Here is a 19,573-nt window from a genome sequence, read left to right on the forward strand (position 1 = left end):
TGGTCACTCGCCATTTCCCGCGTTCAGGCGATTCCCTCCTTCTGATGTTCTCCTTTGCTTTGGTTGGCTGTTGCAATTAATTAGACTGCAGTTTTACCACAGTTGATCGGAAAGCGCTCAATACTATATAGAGCCCTAACCTCTTATCGGAGCATTAGTGATGTAGTGATGAGGCATTTATACAATACATTATCTATTTACGGGCGGATGCTTTATGGCATTGATTGGCCACAGATAACTCTTTGGGAAGCTAAGAAATGTTCTTACTAAAAATGTATTCTGACAACTTCTTGAATCAGACCTGCTGGACCTGTTTCAGTCAAAGAACGAAATACGGTAAGATCTGAGCTCACTGATGATGAGTCTCCTATCAGCGAGGGATTATAAATTTATATGCTATACAAATGATACATTTGAAACCATTTACATCTTTTTTGTAAGCGGAAGGGAGGAAGAAATAAAGCTTTCAGATGGTATTCTACTTCTTGCATTGCATGGCATGTAGTTTGTTCTCCTATTTAAGTGAGTCAAAAAGCATTTGATGCACACCAAAACGTTTTTTAAGCAACCTCCCATGCCACACACACTCGGACACTTCCATGGTTTTCTTGTTTCCACGAAGGTCGCATCCAAGCGTTATATCATGCAACGTCCTTTTCGCGAATTCATCATAAATTTTCTTTGCAAAATGTTTGCAATTATTTACGTTCCAAAAGTACGTCTTGTTCAGTTCGTCTTGTTCAGTTCGTCTTCTTCATGAAGAAACTCTATAAGATCCTTCATGGTTTTCTGTCCGACGTCAGAGCTGACTCGAATTAATGGAGTTTTCCTCTTGTTGTTGTTTGCGTAGTCGAGGACTCCACCATATCCCTTGAAGTGTTTGCTTCTCTGAATGAGAATTACTTCCGAGTTCTTCTCAATGGACCACCACCAGTTCTTTGTTTTAATCACGACAAACTGGTGATTCAAAAATAGCTGAGTACGCTGCCAGTCGCACACCCAAATGTTCAATATATTCTCACTAAAGTCGATCAGTAGACTCATGGTCTGAACCAACACGTCATGGTCAATTAAGTATATGTGACCACGCCCTCTGTTGTAAAATAGCCACTCTTCCGCGCTCCTAGAACACAGCCAGTCTCTTTTTATTACGTACTCCAGCGCAGAAGAAGGCTTTTCAGATTTGGAATAAAAACTCGCGAGCTTTCTCCAAGCTCCGCCTGTGGTTCGAGACATTTCCAAGTGAAACCTGAAACGTGAAGATCTTGAATTTAGAACTTTCACCTTCCACTCCTAGGGAGGTGCGCACAAACCGTTTTAGATAATAAGTAGCTGTGTACTCAAGTGAATCGAAATTTTAACCAAAAATTTCAGCATACTGCTCTTTGAAGTATCAGTTACTATTTGTCAGACAAACAGGCTCGCCCCTTAGCTTTGTAACATTCAAATAGCAAAGCTCGAAATCGAAAATGTTCTCAATGGGGAGAGGTGTCGAAAACCCGTCCTCGACTCCTATTTGTGTTTGAGAAAGAAAAACAAAAATAGTATAATGAGTGTAAATATATTCTTATTATTATGCATCACTCATGCAAGTGTTTCAGTGAATGATGAGCGTATAGCGGTTAATAGTACGTTACGCATGGCCTGCTGAACGTCTGGGCCATACTTACTCGGCGGAAGTTTCAATTACTTTTTCCACTAGAGGCTGCCTCCGGAACTTCGGGAAAATCGTTTTGTAGTTCGCCCACATTCGCTCATTTTTCTAGGGTAAAAAAAGTTGTGAGTCGCAGTTTATGTGACATGATTGTTATTTGCTGCCCATCGTGTAACGCTGATAAGTTTTATGTTTCTTACACAACGTATTTTGCAATTTTGACGCCAGTGAATGTTCTGCTGACAGTAGTCTTAGGGGTGCGGGGGCGCCATGCTCCTGGCCTCGCTTTGAAGGATGTTTGATGGCGGCTGCCATCTTCCGTCTCCAATTTAGCCCGAGAGGACCGAATATCCACCATCGCGTCGCGATTGGCACCGGTAGCTAGTTTCCTGCAACCCTAAAACGGTACAAGTCGGATTACACAGTTCTGGTCAGTCATCAAGTGAATATTCCACTTGCATCGGACCTGAGCCGAGGTGCTTGTGAAGTGGGCTGTGTCAGATTTGAAGACTGATATTGTGGAACACTATACTACTCAACCAAGATGCCCGCGGTAAAAGGAGAGGGAATGAGGGGCTTAGCCGTTTTCATTTCTGACATTAGGAACTGTAAGTGACAGTAAAAATTTTCATCTTTCTAAGTTTCTCGAAGGTGTTTTCATTTTTGAGTCTGTGTCGCGTTTGACACGTGTGTCTTGATCGGTTGAAATCAACTATGTGATCGTTCTCAGCGTTTCGCTTCATCGCGGCATTCTGTCACACGCGGGATTCAAACATCCCTTATTGTTTCAGGTAAATCTAAAGAAGCTGAGATGAAGCGGATAAACAAGGAGCTTGCAAATATTAGAAATAAATTCAAAGGTAAGTTTGCGTATTTACGAAACCGTACGTTCAAATCGAACTTGGTAAGTTTTCGTTATGAGCTAATCTCATCGGAAGATGGAACGTGTTCGGTTTCCATTTCATACTTTTTTTTGTTTTCCTCAGGCGATAAGCAGTTAGATGGTTACCAAAAGAAGAAGTACGTTTGCAAGCTTCTGTTTATATTTCTTCTTGGCCACGATATCGATTTTGGTCACATGGAAGCCGTGAATCTGCTATCGTCTAACAAGTATACGGAAAAACAAATCGTAAGTATTCCCAAGCAATATGGAAGCGCCCCTTAATTATTTTGATTTACACGAGTTAAAAATGTTTGCTTTTTGAAGCTGCCATACCAGACCAACTTAAACATTTAACGCGGATTTCAAACTGTGAAAGCACTCAGGGAGGATATTTTCGCTAGATTAAACACCAAATTTTGATTCCACTATGGGTTAATCAAACCGCGATCTTTTAATATTGATGAACAACCGAAAGTTCCCATTTTCAAGAAGTAAAAGTACATCGAAACTTTTTACATTTGGTCAGGTACTGCCGGTATTTAAAGCGTCTGCACGACAGTTGAGGTGAAAAATCAATCAACAGCGGCAAAGCTAATTTTACCTTCGATTCACCTATTTCATGCATTTTTAACGGTTTCCCGTAGATACTTAAATTTTAACACCACTCAAATTTTGTTCCCGCAGATAATCTTATCACAGGGTTATTTTCTGTGTATTTTTGTTAAAGTTGAATTTATAGATACCTTAATTATAAGATATAATTTTGATTATACCGTGTACACGAGTTTTTAAAGGTACATGTATTTACATGTTCCATGCTCTTGGACTTTCTTTGTAAATTAAATGCAACTGGCCCTAGAAAATAACTTTTTGTGCCTTTCAAGTAGATCTTTCATTTATTGTTAGGGAGTGTCAATATTTTTTAATACTTTTATTGCAAGTCAAGAGTTCAGAAGAGTTTCAACATCACCCAACTTGTAACTTAAGAGCAATAGCCTGGAATTTTCCACACAGGGTATTAGTCTTCCATGTCGTGTATTGCCATAATGGATTTCCTCCAAAGATTTCTCATTCTGCTTTAAATCTCCCAAGTAAGGCTAGGGTAGTTTGAATTCTCTAGATTTCGTGTATCTTAAAGTGCTGCAATTTAAGGTGCTTTTAAAAAATAACAATGAAAAAGTCATAGCTTTAAGCACTAGGAGCCATTTGCAGCAGGATGACAAACTGTTTTTGTGTCATCTTGACAAACATTTCCTCAAATGTGACTACTCAAAATGCTAATCGTGAGAGAAACTTATTAAATTCTTTTCAGTTTGATTTTTGTCATCCCAGAGTAAAGGTAGTGTTGCTGGTATTCAGAAAGCGGTATTTAAATTAAGCAAGGAAATTTTGCAACTGGGACTTCAGAGATGACGATTGTACCTTTGAAATAAAAATAAAAATTGTTGTATTGATTGGTTGCATCCCAAGCTAAAAGGCAAAATTAAACATTATCTATGCTCAATGCCCAGATGCAACCTAATCATAAAAATCAAGTAAGCTTCTGTCACAAAATCATAAATTTTGTTGATCCTTGGAGATGAAAGGTTGTGCCCAGAGTTGACTGCCATGGCATTTGGTGAGCTTTCACACAATTTATTAAAGGAGGGAAAACAATGAGGTACATAAGAAAATTTAACTTGCTCTTTTTTTTAAACTTTTTGGTGTTGATTATTTTAAAGTTAGATATGGATTTGACATCATAAAAACATATAATGTAAAGTATACTCAGTCTCAAACACCCTTGTTAAACAGGAAAAATTGTAGAGAAGTCTATTTCAATATTTTTCACAATATGAAGTGACTATGGTATTAAATGTATTTTGATTGAATTAGTCACTGAACCTTTCAAATTTTTAGGTATGGTGTTGTGGTTAGAACTGTGCAATGTTTTGCAGTTGACAAAGCCAACTGGCATCTGCCCTACACACCTGTTCTCATTTAAAACAATTCACAAATTTTGACATTGTTATCAGACAAATTTAAATATTTGATCAGATACTTTGTCCCTTAAAAAAGCATTCAAGAGAAATTTGTATCCATTGTATTAAATTGTGCCCACATGTAATCTGATTATCTTCTTTTCACTATGACAAGCTAATGGAATAACTGTAATAAGCAATAAAAGCAGTTACATTAAAATTTATCACCCATAAAGAATAGCTGAGTGACAGCTTAATAGGGGTCACTTTCCAATACAAATTCCATGGAATTATTCATAATTTTGTTTTAGTGGTTTTATTTTAACTCTTTACACCCTAACATCAGTATCTATGTTCTCCATTTTCTTCTCTATACATTTCCTTGAGTACTAACATGGAGAATTTGTATAACAATCAATGCTTCTTTGGATAGTGATTATTCTCTTTATTCTCATTATCTTAATGAAAGATTCAACCATATATCTGTATGGAGAAATTAGATGTTGGTCACTTTCAGGGTTTCAAAGGTTAAGGTACTGTTAAATACAGGTCAAGACGATTGAGAGAAGAGCAGTTGAAACTTTATAAAGATGGCTGTAACTGCTAAGTAGAGGTCAAAATTACTATGATTAATAATGGTATTTGAACTAATTGAGGGGAGTGCAATTTGGGCTGAAATCATACACATGATTTCCAAATCGAATGAGCGCGCAGCGCGAGTTCGATTTGAAATCACAAGTATGATTTCGGACCAAAATTACATGACACGAGGTTCAATTACCACTTTATCACATCCATTTTGAAATCACCTAAATACAGGACTTGGTCATTTCAAACATTTTATTGATGCAGTACTGAGCAGGACTGAAATTAAATTCATCCATTTTTTTTGGGGGGGGGGGGGAGTAAGAGTTTTGGAAACAAAATTTGCCACATAATACTCTGTCTTTCATTTTTCTGCAATTTGATCAGTTACTTTAAACAAGCCTTGAAATCTGATAGGTAGTTTCATTTTTAGTGTAACCTCCTCATTGCCTGGGAAAAAGATGTGATTTAAAGCAAAAATTGGTGCGATTCATGAATAAATCACACCAAGTAGAGCCAATCAGATTACAAGGACCACCAGTGATTTCAAAATGGGTGTAATAAAGGGAGAAACTGGGCTCTTTGACAAATAACCATTTATTAGAGGTTTGATATTACTGCTAAATAATGTACTGGCTAATACAAGTCTAACTGTAACTACTATGGGCTATATTTTCTGCCTCCTTCAACCTGTTTCCTGAGTGATTGAAATTTGAATAGTATTGCTTAATACTTGTGTATTTTTTCTTTTATATTCAGGGGTACCTTTTTATCTCAGTCCTTGTGAGTGCAAACAGTGAACTCATCAAGCTGATTATCCAAAGCATCAAGAATGACTTGTCCAGTCGCAATCCCATCAATGTCTGTCTTGCTCTACAATGCATTGCAAACATTGGCAATGAGGAGATGGTAGAGGCAGTCGGCAAAGAAGTCCCCAAGTTATTAGTCTCCCCCGACACTAATGACAGTGTGAAGCAGTGCGCTGCACTCTGTGTTCTGAAACTCTTCAGGCTTAAAACAGATATCTTGCCTCCTGCAGAGTGGACATCAAGAATAGTTCAACTGTTAAATGATAAGCATCTGGTGAGTGAATGGTTGTTTAGCCTTTAAAATTGAAGAAATCCATATTCTTGCCTTCTAGAGAAAATGACTTAATCCTTTCACTCGTAAGATCTGATTGTTAATTCTCTCCTTTAGCTACTAAACATTTCCTTGTAAATTAATTACAAGAATGTGGTGTTAGATCAAGATAACAACTTCTACTCGATAAGTTTGATTATACTCATTACCTGTTTGCTGAATAATATATGGATATTTTAGGGAGAAGATACATGTTAATCACTTCTGAAAGTTAAAGGAATAAAGAGTGTGTTCGCCCCAGGAGACAAAATTGCTTCCCCGTTGAGATAGCTGCTTTTTATGTCCAGACTTTGTTCGATATTCACTGGCTAAATGTGTATGATTTACATTCTCATGAGAATGTGAGGGTTTTATATCAGTTCAGTTAGTAAGTGATGGTCTGATTCAAAGTGAACTTAAACCCACTTACCAGTAATTACAGTCTTTTAAAAGTACTATTATGTACTGTTATTTTCATTACAATAAGTGCCCTGTACATTTACAAGCAAACAAGCAATGAGAGATAACAAAATATCTCTGAGGGAATTTTGTCCAGTTGAAACACCAGATTTCTAAGAATAATTCATCTAGGAAAATGTAATCATCATTTAGGAGGATTGGATTTTGATTCTTGATCTTAGGAGCCAGAAGAAATTTGCTTATGGTGATTGTTTTTTGCTGGTCATTTTCTCCTGTACATTTCTGCTTGGACTACTGAGACCTCTATGTGAGCAGTTTTATGCTCTGTTTTTAGAGAAAAGCTTTTTTTGTTTTGAAATGTCTGAAAGTTGCCATTTGGACTGGCATTAATGTGATTGTTTACCCACTAGGGTGTGGTAACCTCAGCAGCCAGCCTTATCCATGGATTTGTCCATTATTTTGCTGACGAGTACAAGGGTTGTGTTCAACTGGCAGTCTCAAGACTTAGTAGGGTAAGAGTATTACAGCATGCTATACCTTCTGGTTGTTCATAAAGCTGTAGTGTTCATGCATTCCATAATTCTGCACAATGACCATCTGACCTTTTGGACTGTTTTATACTCTGACATAATAAACATTGATTTCCTTTTCAATAGATTGTGACATCATCTTACACGGACCTTCAAGACTACACCTACTACTTTGTTCCTGCTCCATGGCTTTGCGTCAAGCTTATTAAACTTCTCCAGATGTACCCTCCTCCAGGTGATCAGTTCATCTTATTCTTTGTGATCCAATTGGATCAGATTTGTTGCCAAAATATACTGCTGGTGGCAATGTGCTACGTATTAAGATACATGATAATGATAGCATACTGCAAACAAACAAATTAATTTGTTGCAAGCTAAAACTTAGAAGTTAAACTTGCTGGAGGAAAATTAGCCTGTACTGTGGGTGTTTTATTTGGAACATAGGTTAGCATTTCTGGCTTGTGATTATTCACCAAGCTGCCATATTTGATGAAGGGTTAGAGTGGAAGATTGTTGGGGGGGGTTCTCTTCTCAACTTTCGCTCTACTTTTAAAATTTAAGATAGTATAGAAACCTTTTGCTTAGAATTACTGGGTGTTCCCTTGCTCAAAATAGATGTACAGGAAAACTGGGAAATAGATTGTTCGAGAAAAATTCCATTCTTGTTTAGCTGAAGTCAGCAATTTTTCATTTTGATTTTGTTTGTGAAGGACTGCCTCCTAACTGAATTTGTGTTTTTTTACCCAATTCCTGTTTGTTCTTGTTAGATGACCCTGCTGTCTTTGGGAGGCTAAATGAGTGTTTGGAAACCATTCTCAACAAGGCTCAGGTATGTTTTTTAGCATTTCCATGCAACAGTGCTTATGTTACATCATACTGCTTTGAAATTAATCCTCTCTTAATGTTACTTGCCTTACTCAATAAAATACCAAATTTTCTTATTTCTTAATTTTTTGCTGAATAGACCTCTGTAAACATTGATTGTTATGTGGCCAAAAAAGGAATTAAGAAATATAGGGACTGGAAGTTGTAGCTACAATTGGCAACAAATTGTTGACACGATCTTTTCAAACCCTCATTACTTCAATTTTATCTCCTTTGCCTTCTTTAAGTTAACCCAGTGCCCCCTTTCTTCCCCTCCCCCCTCCCCCCCTCCCAAAAAAAAAGATGGTGTATCATGACTCCATGATTTTTTTAGCTAAAACTGAATGGGGAAGGGGGATCTTGTTGATGACTTTGAGTGTGGTAGAAACAGGAGTGTTATTCTACACATAAAGAGAGCTTATCAAACACAATGTGTCAACTAATTTTAATGCTGAATGTAGCTTTAAGTCCAAGTTTTGAGCTCAATTTTTTTTTTCTTTCTCTCACTCTCTGTCAGGAACCACCCAAATCAAAGAAAGTTCAGCATTCAAATGCAAGGAATGCTGTCCTCTTTGAAGCAATCAATTTGATTATACACATGGACAGGTAACCAGCAAAGTTCCTTTCTTGCATGGAGAGCAATACCAACTTTTGAGTTGAACTCTGATGTTGCCATTTCCTTAGTTATTTAAGTTTTCAGTTGAGTAGGTTAAAGGATTTATTTAAGTGGGCCCTTCACTTGAGCCACTCATTAGACAACATTACCCCAAACACCTTAATGCCACAGAAAGTAGTTTTATTTTGGGGCATGAATGAATTGCCAAGCTGGAAAATCCGAGGTTAGGAGTGTTGAATCAATGGTGTTGCCAAAACTTGTTTTCTAGTCGATAGCACTCTCTGATTTTCAGCAAAGTGACTAAGTTTCATATTGTTTTGTTGTGTTTTTAGTGAACAAAGCTTGTTGATAAGAGGCTGTAACCAGCTGGGTCAATTTTTGACACACAAGGAGACCAACTTGAGGTATGATGAGTTTGGTTCTTTTTGTGAGAACATGCATGCATGGGCCATCAAACATCATAAAATACCAAATCAGATTATATCATAGATGGGATTATAGATGGGCACCCCATGCATAGTAGGGATCAGGAAGTTGCTTGAAGCCCTAAACAGCCCTTTCCAATTTGGACCCAAAAGTTATTTTGCTTATGGATGGTGACAAATTATTCTTCATTGCTTTAGATTCCAATAAACTTAGCCATGTATTTCATGTAACAATTATATATGGATGGCATTTCTGAATGCCTTTGCTATTATAGAGTGGCTCAAGATATATATGTTTTTTGAATTGTGAAATATTATTTTTTATTTTGGGGGATTCCAGTGTACTCAGTGACATATATCAAGTAAAGAATGACAGGGATTTGTGCATGTTTTTGTTATTGGACTTGTGGTTACCACCCATCACCTCAGTACCTCAGGGTTGTAAAAATAAACCAGCAACTGGCACATTTCATTGTCTGTTCAGAAAAATGCCCCAGCTGTTCCAAATGCTTATGGCTCAATTTTGAACATAAAAGAATGACACTGTGCTGCTTCCTTTGTATCACAATCTGGTCACTAAAAATCTTTTTGAAGGGTAGTATTACACTAAATACTCTTACTGGTCAAAACATGTAAAAATTAGCAAGACATTTAATCCAGTGGACATTCTTGTTTTCTTTTCTTTTTATCATTGTTCTTTGAAATTCATTTTATAGGTATCTTGCTTTGGAAGGATTGTGCTTGATGTCAAATTCTGAGTTTTCAGTTGATGCAGTTAGGAAACATCAGGAGACTGTTGTTGGAGCACTGAAGGTGAGGAGGACAGATTTTAGATCTTTTACAGATTTAAGATCATTGCAAGGTTGAGAGCCCTGGCTTATTGTCGATGTGTATAACAAAGTGTATTTTTGTTTACTCTAGACTGAACGAGATGTCAGTGTACGTCAAAGAGCTGTTGACCTCCTCTATGCCATGTGTGACAAAAACAATGCTGAAGAGATTGTTTCTGAAATGTTAACTTACCTGGAAACTGCTGATTACTCCATCAAAGAGGAAATGGTAAAAAAAATGTATTAAACATACTGTAAAATAACTTAATTTAGCAACATATTTTAAAGGAAGGTACTGTATATATACTCCATATGGAAAGCTTTTAGTTTCTGCTGCATTTCTCTTCAGAATGAAGATTTCTTTCTTCATTCAAGTAATAGGTGGGTCAAAAGTTTGTGATGTAAGATATCTCATTTCTGTCTTAGAATTTCACCAAATTAATTTTTTTAGGATCTCAAAGCACGAGAGGTTTTTCCAAGGCCTGATTAAAAAGAGGTTCTAATTTTGTTTTTCTTTTGCAAGGTGTTGAAAGTGGCAATACTTGCAGAGAAGTTTGCAACAGATTATTCCTGGTACATGGACACCATCCTTACACTTATAAGAATTGCTGGGGATTACGTCAGTGAAGAGGTATGGATAAGTGTCTTTATTGTCCACTAACATGGGTAGCTGGTATAAGAAGCCTTTTGAGAGATTCCCTGTTTCTGAGAGGTGAACACATTCAACTTTAGATTGATTTTTATGGGTAGTTTTATCATTATGTCAGCAGTAAGAACTTCTGAATGCTCTACATTGCTTCAACAACAAGCAGTGCTTTGTTTAGATTGGAAACAAATTGAACAGAAAGCAAGTCGTTCTTCAATCTATAATTTAAGAACATTTCTTGTAGGTTTGGTTTCGTGTGATCCAAATAGTGATAAATCGAGATGACATCCAGGGCTATGCTGCAAAGACAGTGTTTGAAGCACTGCAGTCTCCATCATGCCATGAGAACATGGTCAAAGTTGGTGGCTACATTCTTGGAGAGTTTGGAAATCTTATTGCAGGAGACCCAAGGTCAAGGTATGATTTTCAGCTGTTACAGAGCTGAAGCTGATTGTCTATCTTTCGCTTTCCAGGCTGCTTGGTGGCAATGGAAATGGCTATGATACTCAATTATTTCCAGTCTTAAACACTAATTTTTAAATTAAATGCGTTTGATGTAATCTTCATTTATTAACAATGCAAATAACAAATACCATTCCAATTTTATATTAATTTGCCGTTTTTCTTCATGACTTTTTTTTGTTTTTGGAGTTTGCCACCCCTTCCCTCAAATTGAAGTGTTCATGGAACACATAAAGTTAGCTTTAATCAAAATTTTGCCCATTATATTATGATCACCACCTAGCTGCTGCCCTCTTTAGTGTCACTTGCTTTTTATTGTCTTTCTTTTAGTCCCATGGTTCAATTCCAGCTGCTGCACAGTAAGTTTCCACTTTGTGCATCCTCCACAAGAGGCCTGCTGATGTCAACATACGTCAAGTTTATTAACCTCTTCCCTGAGATCAAGGGATACATCCAAGAGGTACAAAGAGAGTTCTTATTTTGTGTGAAATAAAGCTCCTGTTGCAACACACCATTCTATTTTGACTCTATGAAATTACTTTTAGAAATTCCTCGAAAATTGCTGAAATTAAAAAATTTGTCTAACCACTTCATATTTCTCATTTTCTTTAGGTATTATTACTTCCAGCTATTTTACAGAATTTGTTATTTTATTGGAAAAAATTTTGGTCAGAATAACCCTTGGTAATGTGTAAAATTTTATTCTCCCAGATTTTGCGTAGTGATAATAACCTCAAAAATTCTGATGCTGAGATCCAGCAGAGAGCTTTGGAGTACTTAAAGCTTAGTACTGTTGCATCTCCAGATGTTTTGGTAAGGTTAACATTTTGAGCTTTTGTAAAGATCATAGTGGAGTGTTTCTACCTTATTTGTTACATTTTCATTGAAAATGTTGGTGGGAATAGGACTTTTTCTGCTGGTCCTGTATTGGCTGAGTTAAAAGTTGTGAATTAAAGAGATGATTTATCATTAAGAACACATCAGTGTGAAAACAGTGAAACTAGTTTGTTTGAGTTCCCTTGGTTACTGTTGGTTGAAAAAATGTATGATAAAAGCTATAAAGAGTATGATTATAGAATAAACACGAAATTTCACGAGATGCGGCTCCAAGATCATAAATATATATAATATATATATATATATAGTTAAATGTTACCCATCCCATTTCAGCCTTAAATCTGGAAAACTCTTCTCACTTTGTCACAGAATTGTCCCTCCATTTTCTCCTCATAGGCTACTGTTCTTGAAGAGATGCCACCATTCCCAGAACGTGAGTCTTCCATCTTAGCAAAACTGAAGAAAAAGAAGCAGGAGAAAACAGGAATCATTGAGAAAGAAGAGAAGACTGAACCAGTGGAAAAACCAACTGCTAATGGCCAGGTTCCTGTTACTATTAACGAGGTACACTGTTTGAATATTGTAAAAGTCCATGATTATTGTAGAAAGTAATTCTGAAAAAAAAGAAAAAAAAGGAGATTTGACACAATATAATTTAAATAGAAGATAAGAGCAATTTACATTCCATAAGAAAATTTAAGTTGATATTTCATCATGGTTAGCGTGCTGTCCAGACAGTAAATCATGCTTTATTTGATTGGGCAAGCTGTTGACAGGTATGAATTTTAGGTATACTGAGATATCATCCCATGTAGTAGATGCCAAGAGACAGACTACAATTGTAGTTGCCTTCTGAGTTGTTGTACGCTTTTTGTGTATACAAATTTTGTTTAGAAAGACACTGTGTTATAATTTATTATCACTTTGATTTATAAAAACTGCCTGACCTTTCTTGTCTTAACCCTTTACCTCCTAGCATCACTGTCTATATGCTCCATACTGTTAACTATACATTTACCATGGTGCTGGTAAAGAGAATTTGTTTAATAATCAAGAGCTGCTGTAGTTGATGATCATTTCCTCTATTCTCATGACCTAAATGGTTGATTCAAGGGTGATATTGTAAGGAGAAATAAGATGTTAGACACTCTTAGGGGTTAAAGGGTTAAATTAATAGCAAGGAATAATAGGAAGATTTTTTTATTGCAGGCTCCTGCCCCCAATCCAGCCCTACAACCAGGTAACATTTTATTAAGTTTTGTTCAATTTCTATCGCTTTCACTGCTGTCAAGCACTCCACTGACCTTCTTTAATGTGGTAACTTGCTTCTTAGTACCAGTAACCAATAGGCTGTCATTCCACTGCTGAAACATTTTTTTAAAGTTAAGTTTTGGCACTTACTAAAGTATTTTGTTTCAGACCTCCTGGGTACAGAGACAATAGTTTCAAAGCCTTTGACAAATAACTTTGGACCTCCCGAGACAGGAGGAGGTGGCCTTCTTGTAGACGTGTTTGAGATGCCTCCAGCCCCCATGGCAGGGAGTGCTCCATCCATAACCCCAGGGGCAGAGGAAAATCTCAAGAAGTTAGTTTTTGTATAATCTTAAATCCTCTCCACAACGGCCACGTTGGGGAGAGCGAAAAATAGCTATTGTAGAGGGTGACTGTTATGGAAAGGTATCGGTGTAACAAGAGACCCGGTATTCGAGGCTATATTTCCTTTTGCTATAAAATGTTTATTATAGCTCATAAATGTGCAGTCCAATAAAGATATATCAGTAAAGTAGGAAATGAAAAATAACTCTGAAATGAAAATTTTGTTGCTGAACTTCAGCAATAACAAATGTGATACTGTTTAGATCTTTGATCAACCATTCGTTAACAGGTCGTACAAGGGAGGTGGCCGTTATTTGAAGTTGTACTTCACATATTTAATTTTTTGATATGTGCTCTTTGCATTATCAAACAACTTTTGGGATGAATTTATGTAACATCAGAAGCATGTTGTACACAGTGAAGAGGTGATCTTGGTAGTCCAAGAGTCTATTAGATGTGTGTGAAAAACACTAATGACTTGTTGCAGTCCTCTAAAGATGATTAAACAAGACTTACTAAGATTTCCCACAATTTTTTTTAACAGATTTGTGTGTAAAAACACTGGGGTTCTTTTTGAAACTGACATCCTACAAGTTGGTATCAAATCGGAATTCAAAGACGATAAAGGTAAGTAGCTTTTATCTCAATATAGAAAACCTCTGCTGTTTAAATGCTTGGTTTTCCATCGGTCCAAAATCGGTCACAGAACCACAGGTCAATGTTATTAGTACCAATTTTGATTTTCATATGCGTCGTTATTTTTATATTCTATGTTTTTTCCTGTCTTTTTTTTCGTAATGCTAACGTGTTGTTGTTTTTTTTTCTAGGGGCTCTTGGTGTGTTCTATGGCAACAAGACCTCATCCCAGTTTGTTTCGTTTTCTTCCATGGTCCACTTGCCGGGAGATCTTAATACTCATATCCTTTCAGTCAAAGGCGCTCATGTTGTTGTTGAGTTTAAGCAAAACATTCACAGCAACGGTAACAGGAAACGGCAAAAAATGAGCTGATTTTTCTCATCTTGCCAATAATCCTTAGATCAAGTCTGTAGAAAATTAGAAAATACTTATTTGTCCAAATTTAAAGAAAATGTTTTGGGTTAAGTCTACAAACGGCTGAAAGACGAGAGGGAAAAGTTTCTTTTCTCCCCGTTTGTCATTTGCCCATAAACATTTATTGTGGTGGATTGCAAAGCATTAGCCCTGTGTCTGGCAGGAGATGTGGTACTTTTTCTAATGTTGTGATAATGATACCACGCGAAACTCCGGCAGACTTGGTAGACTTGTATACTTTATGCTGGCTGGGTGTCCTGTGGTTTAAGATTTGTCTACAAATCTTGAGAATCCATTTCTAGAGCGAAACTTGAGTTAAAATCTTCTTTCCCCATTCCACTTAACATTTTAATGACTCAGTTTATTTCTGAAGAATTATCAGACGCACAGGGACCTTTCATTCGTTTAGTTTGCATCCTTGACTTTGTTCACACATCAAAGTTGACACCAATTCTCCTCCAAACATTGTGGAGGGCGGAGCACAAGTCAAACAGATGATAAATGTAGAATGTATCTCAGAATTCAAAGACCATCCACTCATAGATCTTCAATTCGGGTATGTTTCTTTACTACGTTTACTTGTAAAGGTTTCTAGGTTAACCTATTGATTTACACTACTCAATTTAAGTATCGCGCAAGACAGCTTTGAATCTGATTGGTCGAGAAACTGGCAAATATTTCCAAGAGCAATCACTAAGCGAAGTAAAAGAAAAATGTAACAAATCGACAGTGGTTTAGCGCGGTCTGTGTCGTTATCGACAACTATATTCGCCATCACAGTGGTTAAAATGTTATGGACTCACGAGGCGCAGTGATAACGCTTTTGTCACAATATCGACGTCAAATAAAACGATTCTTTTTAGTGCGTGACACGTTGACGTGAACAGTGTTGTCGGTACTCTTAGTGACAACGGCAAATTGGCCAATCAGATTGCGCCATTACAGCCACTTGTGGTTAAAAAGTGCAATCCCGGATGAGTTCCGGCTCTTTATTGAAAATGGCTCAAATGACAAACGCCTAAGAGATAAGAATGGGCCAAAGGTAAAATAGGAAGGTTTAGACTGGGAATTAACAACACAGATTACAAGTCATGTATTTCACTGATCTTTTCGGTTTTTTTTTTTTTTTTTCTGCCGTATTTTGTACCCCTTTCTTAATGAAGGGTATGATTACTATTCTTTTCTGTGCATGCTAATCAGCCCTTTTGGCCTTGTTTGTGAGCGAAAATTCTATCGTTTTCACACATACTGTCGAGGCCAGATAAGCAATTAGGCCAACCATTTATGAATGAAGTCTATTTGTCAGCCGAAATACGTTGGAGAGCCCTACTCAAATAATAGAAAACGTACAAATACTTTTCTCACTATTTTTAGAATAAACCATTTCCTTTTTGCCTTTCTCTTTTTAGTGTGAACGGCACGAGCCAAAGAATTGTCCTTCCAGTCCCACTGTTTCCTTCCAAATTCTTCGCGCCGACAGATATGAACTCGCAAGACTTCTTTTCCAGATGGAAACAATTGGGAAAGTAAGTAGATTTGTTGTAGTTATGGATCTTCGCTTGAATTAGGAATGAAAATAAAAATGGGAGGAATGGAAAGTCTTAACGTATCAGTTGTCTTTCATTAAAGCTAAACTACACAATAACTCAGCGGGAGCTCCTTTCAGCGGAAACCCCCAGGACTGGAGGAAGCTTCCCTAAAAATTTCCTTAAACGTTTTTGGCTCTCGAGTGGAAAAATCCCCTTAATGGTGGTACCCCACTGTCTTAGAGTGCTTCATTTGAAAGCGGAGTGATGTTCTTTACAGGTAGATCACATGCCTTCTAAGTACAGGGTCAGCGCTTCTACTGAATGATCTACGAAGCAGCATCTGAATAACTGATTCTTGGCCGGTATCTACAAGGCACAGGCTCGAGTCCCGTGGAGGCCTTACTTTTTCCGGCTTAATTGCATGTAAAATGGCCTCATGTGTTAGTGAGATTCACAGGTCTTGCTCCAGTTATTCCTGTAGTATTGTTTTCTGACCTAGTTTAAGTTCTTATTCGTCATTTCATGTTTCAGCCCGGATCAAGAGTGTCAGCAGATTTTTAAGGCTAAGTTTCCAATTGATACAGAGACAATTAAGACAAAGGTTAGTTATCAGAATGCCACCCTCAGTCAGCGTAGTTCCCTTAAAGCTGTTGCAACAGGACGACAGGGCGACAGGAAAGCAGGGCGACAGGAAAGCAGGCCACAATATATAACTAGTGGAGACAGGAGACAAGTAGAATGATGGAGAAGGAACATTCAAACTTGCATTTAACGAAAGTAGAGGGAAAGCAAGAACGCAACGGGGGTAACCTTGGGATGGATTAGTATCCCTTTAAAGGGGGGAGGGTGGGTAGCAATACTCCTAGTTTCTTCATGCCCCTCGGAAACTGGGATAAGGTCCGGCTGGGTGGACCAATGGGCTCGAGTCCAGACTTTACCTTTAACTTATTGGTTTAAACAGATATATTCTATACTCTGATCGGTTGGAGCCTACTGAAGGGAATTTCATTCAGGTTGTTTAAACTACAGTTACTACCACTTACAACAGTGCTTTTCAGGATTAGCCTCACCCGGACGATCAGACAACACCTTCAAAACGAGTTTCGTTGCTTACACAATTTCTGTCAGCATCATCATGTAATTCCTATATCAGTAGTTTCTTTATGTGATAACTTTTTGTCTGGTGTCTTTCAGCTCGTTGGCTTTGGAGTTTCCCTACTTCAGAATGTAGACCCTAATCCGGAGAACTTTGTGTGTGCCGGTATAATTAAAGGATCAACCGTTCAAATAGGAACACTGCTTCGACTAGAACCTAATAGACAAGCTCAAGTAAGCAGAACTCTTGTTAAATTTTCTTTTAAAAGTTTGAAAGTGTCAAAAGTGTAATTATCTGCTAAGGGGGTTATAGCATGGCTGAAAATTATCTTCAAGAGTTGCGATGTGGAAATTTAACCTTTTAACAGAGTGATTGCTTTCCTTTTCAGATGTTTAGACTGACAATAAGAAGCTCAAGACCACATGTGGCCACAACTCTAGTAGAGTTATTGGTAGATCAGTTTTAAACCTGTTTTCCAGGTAGAGAGATTCGCACGGTGCATCTGTCATAATACAGTGCATCTGGAGTAAACCAGTCTTTTTGTGAACCATTGGGGAGATCATTTTGATCAGCCCATCTACTTCATTATCTTCTGATGCCTTACATGTGTTGTAATATACATGTGTTGTAAGAGAGCTTTACCATTGACTTAAGACTGTAATTTAGTTTTTGACGTAACACTTTCTTATAAACCCCGTGAATCTCCTGTAGTGTTCCTTAGCCAATCAGAGCGAGGGTGAGGGCGACTTCTTTTCCTGTGCTGTGGTTGGTTAAGTCTTCAGTTGTAGTTGTGGCATGTTGCCATTTCCTCAGTTGAGTAAAGAAGGAAAAATTATCAGCCCAACAAGCAAGGTATGATCATTTAGCCTGCGCTTTCTTAATAATTGCGAGCTTGTAACACAAAACAGTCCGCCTGATTTAGTTGTGTGACATACCGCAAACGTTCTGATAAGCCCCTCCCCTTCCTACCCCGCTCCCCTCCCCCTTCCTACCCTACTCTACCCTACTCCCCTCCGAAAAAGTATTAAGTAGTGGCAGTATTGTCGTTAGTTGCGTGTTAGTACGTTTGGTGGGCTATGCAACATTCAGTCGTTTTCGAAAGCTTGCATTGGTTTTCGTTTTGAAAATCGTAGGTTTTCAATCAGAGAAATAAGTTTTTTAGTTGGTAAAAAAAACATGTACTCGTATTTTGCCCCACAATGAGGTTTTGTTAATCCACCCACCCCACCCACCCCCCTTCACCTTCTTCAATAAGCCTCCCGTCAGAGGGTCCCTGGAAATTGATATGCTCCAAGGACTTATAAGAGTGTTTGCGGTAGTCCTTGACTTGAGGATCAACCACAGGCGAGAGTTACTCCATTTATGCAGATGTACTTTCCTCACTCTATCACTTCAGAATTACAATTGCAATCAAGTTTGCATTGAGCTAGAATTTTTGCGCTCATTACAATATTCTAATTGAAGGAGAAAGCTCTACTGAATGATGGTAAAGCAGCTATTATCTGGCCCAAAAAAGCTATTTTAAAGTTTTCTTTAAAACCCACACTTGCATGCGTAGTTGTTAGTTGTGCTTATATTCCTTTCCTACTATTAAAATAATTTTTTTCTTTGAGGATGTACGATTAAATATTATTGCCATATGATTAATTTTTTTTAGGTAGTAGGTAACATTAAAAATCACAGAACGGTAAACTCTCTGCCGTGTTCTCGATCCTTGGTGGCTTGTAAGTGTAAAAGTAATGTAGGTATCATTAATTTTTTTTTTCGATCGTAAAAGCGTATCTTTTAGTTAAGATGGCTGTTGTTTGCGGAAGTAAGACAGTTTTAAGTAAAGATTAGGATAATGGGGATTGTACTATATGATCCAAAGTTGTGAGGTATTTTACTCTAGCAGTAATTGTGATTACTAAAGCAAGCTTTTACATGTAAGAAGAGCCTGCCTGTATACATCTAGGATTTTTTTTATAAGAAAAAGAAAGGACGAAAAGAAAGAAGAACGATGAACATTTATCAAACTCAAGTACTAGGCGTGTAGCTGCCGAAATAATGCCTGACGCTAAATAAAAGTACCACAATGGTTACTTTGTTACTCGTGTTGCTCTTTTGATAATGCTACTGCCGTTCTCACACCTCCTGATTCATCACTTACTGGTTATGTAAAGATGTTAAAGGAATGGTAAAGATGTTTTTTTTTTGGGGGGGGGGGGAGAGATGGCATTGCTAGGTGGTAAACTGAGATAAAGGTGAAAAAGACTTGTGTTCAGTCGCTTATTGGTTTAGTAGGAGCGTCAACTCTTGTTCGAGAGGTAAAGGGTCTATTAATGAGTTATTAAGTGTTTGATTTATTAATTCAAGATGGTGGTGAGCACGATGATTATTTCAGGTAAAAGCCGACGACGATCTAAAAAGCTGAAAATCTCGAAACTTCTTGCCTCAAACTTTCAACTACGGTTTGACTTTTAGTGTGTT

At 37.4% G+C, this 19,573-nt stretch overlaps 1 protein-coding gene across 1 annotated transcript; it reads left to right on the plus strand.

Annotated features, from left to right (window-relative positions):
• Positions 1-1,941: 1,941 nt before the first annotated feature.
• LOC131778844 (AP-2 complex subunit alpha-2-like) lies at positions 1,942-19,193 on the plus strand. The gene is made up of 25 exons (XM_066170815.1): positions 1,942-2,262; positions 2,446-2,514; positions 2,641-2,783; positions 5,843-6,166; positions 7,033-7,134; positions 7,279-7,387; positions 7,920-7,981; positions 8,534-8,622; positions 8,965-9,036; positions 9,774-9,870; positions 9,979-10,116; positions 10,411-10,518; positions 10,778-10,950; positions 11,326-11,455; positions 11,707-11,808; positions 12,229-12,396; positions 13,042-13,072; positions 13,252-13,417; positions 13,973-14,055; positions 14,256-14,344; positions 14,911-15,035; positions 15,889-16,005; positions 16,540-16,609; positions 17,203-17,337; positions 17,493-19,193. The coding sequence occupies exons 1-25, from the start codon at positions 2,199-2,201 to the stop codon at positions 17,568-17,570; spliced, it is 2,844 nt and encodes a 947-aa protein (XP_066026912.1). The 5' UTR covers positions 1,942-2,198; the 3' UTR covers positions 17,571-19,193.
• Positions 19,194-19,573: the final 380 nt, after the last annotated feature.

This window comes from Pocillopora verrucosa, chromosome 8, assembly GCF_036669915.1.
Source record: "Pocillopora verrucosa isolate sample1 chromosome 8, ASM3666991v2, whole genome shotgun sequence".
Taxonomy (NCBI): Eukaryota; Metazoa; Cnidaria; class Anthozoa; order Scleractinia; family Pocilloporidae; genus Pocillopora; species Pocillopora verrucosa.